The sequence below is a fragment of the Zalophus californianus genome, chromosome 13 (genome assembly GCF_009762305.2).
Source record: "Zalophus californianus isolate mZalCal1 chromosome 13, mZalCal1.pri.v2, whole genome shotgun sequence".
NCBI lineage: Eukaryota > Metazoa > Chordata > Mammalia > Carnivora > Otariidae > Zalophus > Zalophus californianus.
The window spans coordinates 92784087-92790086 of record NC_045607.1 but is presented as its reverse complement, the minus strand read 5'-3'; the positions used below and the strand labels follow the sequence as shown (position 1 = coordinate 92790086).

Below are 6000 nucleotides of genomic sequence, written 5' to 3'. Positions count from 1 at the left end.
TGCGCGGGGGTGGTCGCACGGCATGCAGCCCCGCCCGCACCTCGCTAAAACTCGCGATACCTCACCCCTCCCACAGGCCCGCCCACCCCAACGGCCCGGCCGACCTGGAAAGTTCTAAACCCCTGCGCACGCGCTCTGAGGCCCTTAACGTCCGGGCTCCGCCCGCCCATGACCACGCCCCTTTCCGTCAGGGAGTTTCCCGTCGCCGCGTCTTGCCAATCATCCACTTCTTCCCCCGGGCGGCCTCGCAACAGGTCTCTGATTGGCTGGTCATGAGAGCAGACGCCGAGGAGGGTCGTGACGATAGGCTGTGAGCCTGTCCCGCCTACCGGCAGTCTACGCGGGAGGCAATTGGCTGGCGCCTCCGTCCAATCAGCGGTGGGCTGTCGGATTCAAACCGGGATCGTTGGGCCTGTGGTCGGTTGGGCGCAGTCGAGTCGTTGCTCTGGCCGGACCCGGACGTGTGGCCCGCCGCGCCCGCTCTTTGCGCCCCGTCGCTCCCGCCCGCCCGCAGGATGGCCCACAAGCAGATCTACTACTCGGACAAGTACTTCGACGAGCACTACGAGTACCGGTGAGCGGGGCCGGCCGGCGGGGCTGCCTCAGCCGCGGAACCGGAGCCGGGGCCGGGGTCGCAGCGCGTCTGCCGGGGTTCGGGTCAGGGCCCGAGGTCGGAGGTGGGGCCAGGGTGGCGGCCCAGGGTGGCGGCGCGGGTCCCGGGGCCGAGGCCTGTGGCCCGCCACTCCCCGCCCTTTGTTCGCGGCGGCCGAGCGGGGCGGGGGGCTGCGAGGTCCGTTGCCCGCCCTCGCTCTGCGCGGTCCGGCAGGGGCTCCCCCGGCCTCGGTGCGCGGCCGGGCGGCGGCTCTGGGCCTCGGCGCTGCGGGCACCTGCGCTGGGACCGAGCGGGGAAACCGGCCGCCCGGGGCGGGGCCGGGCCTCGGGCACCTCCCGACGCGTCCCGGGGGCCGGGCGCGGGAGTAGCCGGAGTCGGTGCGGTAGCCCCGCGCTCCACCGTCGCAGGCCCGCGTCACGGCCCCCCAGGAGGGGGAGAGGCTGGCGGGGGGCGCGGGGTGCAGCCCAGTGCTTGTGAGAGCTGGGCTTGAGCTGCGGCTCCGGGGCAGTGCGTGCGTGGTGCTGCCGCAGCTTTAGGGGGAGTGTGCACTTACACGCTTGATTGGCGTTTGTGCTTCACTGGTGCGTGGGTTCTTTTGTAAATACGATCAAGGCTTGGGTCCGTTGAATGGTACTCGGATCGAGTTATTAGAGGACCGTGGATTTAAGCTCACACAAGCTGTAGAGCAGCTCTCTCAAGAGCCTCTCCACGACGAGCCGTCTGCTCTCTGGGAGGTGGCTGCTGGCGCTACCCGAGTAGCTCCTGGTTTAACGGGCCTCCCCTCCCACCCGCGGCCCCGCCGCCCGCCCTCCCCGGCAAGCCCGTCAGAGAAGCCAACGTTGGATTTGGGAAGTACTTCCCTTACCTGTAGTTAGGAGACGATCTCCCTGAAGTGAAGTAGAGGTAGAGTTAGGCGAGTTTGGAGCTATCGAAAATTTCTCCTTTGTAATCAAACCTTGATGAAGGTGAGCCTGTTTCCATGATTAAGGGGCAAGGGAGGGGTTGTGACTTGTGAGTAACACATGGATACGTTTATATGGTTGTACACAGTGTGAACACAGACAGCTAGCTGGCATTCCATTTCTCTTTGAGGCTAATCAGGAACTGATGTAGAAGGCAGAAATAAGATTCTTTGCAGAGCCTTAAATGTAGATAGATGTTAGCGCAGCATTTCAATGTAACTTACAAAATACATGTTAATTGGCTGTTCATGTCATCAGCAAGGCTTTGGGTCAAAGTTGGCTATCAGTAAGTTTTGGGGGAATCAGATGTTAAATGGGGGTTTCCATCTGCGCAGGGTGTCAGCGCCCCAAACCCCATGTTGTTCAAGGGTCAACTGTAGTTCACTGGAATTAGTAAAAATAGTAAGCATAATTTCATTTGGTGGCCTTAATGGCAGATCTAGCAACACAATACAGTTGTTCTAAGGCTCACTTTTTTTGTGTAAATAATTTGTGATGGGTATTTAATTCACCAGCCACAGACTGTAGCGTTTAAGTTGATGACTGTTTAGTGCTTATTATGGGTTCTGGGTTCAGTTTTCTTTTGTGCCAGAAAGTGTGACTAACCAGAGATTGCACCTTTCTCATATCCATAGCCAACTGACTTTCAGGTAGATTGATGTTTTATACTGGTCAAAAAATTTGGTTAGTGGTTGTCGATGACTGTATAACTTTATACTGCTACTGGAAATGGTAAAAATGGGTCTGGGAATTGTGATTCATAAAGAACTTTTTACTGCTGTTAAGAGGGGTGCAGACTTGTCTTTAAGAATTTTTACAAAGCTGCAATTGTACATCTTATTGATGTTTTGACATTGAAGAGTATTGCATGTCTTCTTAAAAAAAAAAAAAACTTAATACAATTTTGGATATACGTCATATCCAAAGAATAGAAGATAGTTATTTAATGGATAGAAGTCAGTAACTTACTGGAAAACTGAACGTCTTTGTGCTAGGTTGCCAGGTACACATATATACGTGGGATTTGGGTTTGTTTTTTGCTTTTTATTTAAACAAAGCAACTTGTAGAGTATACAGGGACTCATCTACAGATCTATAATGTTGAGTAATGGGAAACCAAATTGACTGTAACAAATTATTTTTTCCTATTATGTAAAAGTCTACAAGGGTCTGGGATGTCAGTTTTACAATCAGGAACCATCCTCAATTTACGCTTCTGTGGTCTTAGATGGCTTCTCTGGCTCCCTGATCACATTAGTCTGCTTCATAACCCATCAGGGAAGAACAAGGAAAAGAGTTGGGCATGTTCTTTCCTTTTGAAGACAGTTTCCATAAGTTACATATTCTTTGCTTATATCTTATTGACCAGGATTTAAGTCACCAGAGATGGCTGTAGGGGAGGCTGGGATGTTTTGGATAACCATGAGCCCGACTTGGGTTTGGGGATTCTATTTCTGAAGAACATTGAAACAGCAAGCAGTCTCTTAGAGAAGAAAAGGCAAATCCTCAACAAAGTGCTTTCTGCTTTTGGACTGTATATTCTTCCTGTTTTGAACATTAGGCCATCAAAAATCAGAATTAAAGGTAGTAGACAGCCCTCAAGATTGATGTCAACAGTAATGTAACAAGAGTTGCTTTAAAGATCTTTATTTTGAACTCAGGATATTAAGTATCCTAAAAATGCCTTTATAAAGTGATCATAATTGTAGGAAAGGTGTATTTAATACTTGGCTATATCTCTTAACAGGCATGTCATGTTACCCAGAGAACTTTCCAAACAAGTCCCGAAAACCCATCTGATGTCTGAAGAGGAGTGGAGGAGACTTGGTGTCCAACAGAGTCTAGGCTGGGTTCATTACATGATTCATGAGCCAGGTAGGTGTTTCCATTTAGGAAAGCATCAACTGAAATAAAAAAGTAGTGGTTGTGGTTTTTGAAAATTGTTAAGTAATATTGACAGTCAGTGGTATTCCCAAAGTAACCGTGGTAAGTTTGACTATTCTTGGATGGCTGATTCCTTTCTTCCCTAGAAAGAATTCCAATTTTGTAGTAAATAATACCACATGAGTGAAAGTAATGCATTATTCTACCTGCAGAAAGGTAAGGAGTTAAAATCAATTCCATTTTATTTTAAAACGTGTCATTATTAATAAGTATTTTGCTGTAAGCATAATTCTGGTGTCCTGTCTCTGAAAACTGAGAACTCATTTTAAGACAGTTTAAGTGTCCTTAAGTTCTTAGCATAGAAGTTAATGCAATTTGAAGTGATTTGTCTTTTCCTTTAATATTCTGTTAAAAGATAATTGGGATCTACCACATTAAGGTGAAATAAGGTAACCTAGTGAGTGAACCTTGTTGTGTTATGTTATGAGTGGTTATATTATTGTGTGGATTTTACCAGAGCTTCCCAGATACGAAATGGTAAACTAAAACTTGTGGGGTTAAATTCTGCTTTTGCGTTATCAGTAAATAGATCTAACTTAAACAATTTATAATGCTTTGAGCAAAATTTGAGGGCATGCTATAGAAACCGAATTAGGTGGAACTAGAGCTTGTTTTCTGCTCTTGTTAAAGAAAAGCAGCAATAGCATCAGAATGTGACTTAAAACTTTCTTGGGATTGGGGGCATTTAATTGTATCAGGGTTCAAAAGCTCTTTCTCCAGCTAATACCAGAGCACAGGAGGAACTTAACTCTAGAATCCTGGGCTCCCACCTAATGAAACAATCTTTGGGAATGGGCCCCTGGGATCTGCACTTTTTACGGGCTGGTGGTTTTTGAATTTCGTGTTAGGTGTCTTTCCTTTTCACTGGAATTGAGATTCTAAAGGTAGAAACCATTCTCCCCGAAGTGGCTTCTCTACTTAGCATCTTTTTCCAGGGTAGGTGAAACTAAATTAAACAGTGGCACACTGTGGGGAATGTCATCATCAGGTGGTTTTCTTCTGTTTATAGTTGACAGTGACTTTTGAAGCAAAATTTATTTCAGATATTTCTATAAAATGACAGCTGATCATAGATTTATTTTGGTTTAATTGAGAATTTGGAATTTTGGTTGAATGACTGAAAGTTAACCATACTGTATTAAAATTATATAAAATATTTTGTTTCCACAGAACCACATATTCTTCTCTTTAGACGACCTCTTCCAAAAGAGCAACAAAAATGAAGTCTATCTGGGGATCGTCAATTAAATCTTTTTCAAATTTAATGTATATGTGTATATAAGGTAGTATTCAGTGAATACTTGAAAAATGTACAAATTGTTGATCCATACCTGTGCATGAGCTGTATTCTTCACAGCAACAGAGCTCAGTAAATGCAACTGCAAATAGGTTACTGTAAGGTGTTTAAGATAAAATTTCTTCTAGTTGGTTTTCTCTTAATATAAGTGCCTGTTTGACTTTACCTGTTGCTTTTGTTAAATAAAGTTTGTATGTTGCATTTATCATTGAAGTTTTTGGGGGTTTATTTTCTTAAGGTTCACTTGTGTCTGTCGAGGTTGTTAGATTTCAGTTCTACAATTTTGGAGGAAATAAATTTACTTTAAAGAGATAGTTTTAAATGGGTTAGAATAGCTTGGTTTGGGGAGGGTATGACTTAATTCACTTATGAAGTTTAATGGAGACAGAGTTCATAACTGTACTGCTAGTTTAGTTCCTGAGACTTGTGCACTTGGGTCTAAGGCCTGCCACATCGAGTGGCCTTGAGGGAAACCACTTATCCCTGTTCCCGTTTTACTCCACGTGCCAAGTAGGGGTAATGTTTCCTATAAAATAGCACAGCATTTTTAAAATGTAAAACACCATTCCATACGTAGTTTGTGTTCGTCTGTAAGTTGTCTCTTTAGCTGCTAAAGAATACTCCTGAGTTAATGCAAACGTAGACCCTCTCATCTGCTGTGCTGGGGAAAACTGAAGTGAGCTGCCAGCAAACACCCGAGTCCGCTGGTCCTCTGTGTGCTCCCCTCCTGAGAAGGGTGTCCTTATACAGAAACAGCACACAGCACAGGAAGCGCCACAGGCGGCGCTGAGCAGCAGCAGCCCAGAACCCACTTCTGCCCCAGGGCCGCACCCCCTACAAGTCCCGGCCTAGCGCCACGAAGACTCGGCGACCGCCAAGTCAAGGGAGCCGTGACCCCGCGGCAGCCCCCGACAAGGTCGCCGCCGGGCCTGTCGGCTGTGTTTAGGCCTGTTGCACCCACCTGCGGTCCCAAAGCAAGAACGCCTGGGGGGCTGGGCGCTGCCGGCGCTTGCTGCTCTGAGTCGTGCCTGGGGGTGAAGGAACCGGCCTCCCCGCGGGGCAGCGCTCACGTCGCCAGCCCCTGTCCCGCCCCTGTCCCTCCCGGTGCCCCCGGGGCCCCCGCCCGGCCGCACCGCCCGGCCCCCCCGCCCGGCCGCACCGCCCGGCCCCCGCACCGCCCTTCG

General features: G+C 48.0%; 1 protein-coding gene across 1 annotated transcript; it reads left to right on the top strand.

The window, feature by feature from the left end:
- Positions 1 to 372: 372 nt before the first annotated feature.
- Positions 373 to 5026, top strand: CKS2 (CDC28 protein kinase regulatory subunit 2). The gene is made up of 3 exons (XM_027614401.2): positions 373 to 574; positions 3323 to 3450; positions 4690 to 5026. Exons 1-3 carry the CDS (start codon positions 516 to 518, stop codon positions 4740 to 4742), a joined length of 240 nt encoding a protein of 79 aa, XP_027470202.1. The 5' UTR covers positions 373 to 515; the 3' UTR covers positions 4743 to 5026.
- The last annotated feature ends 974 nt before the right edge of the window (positions 5027 to 6000 follow it).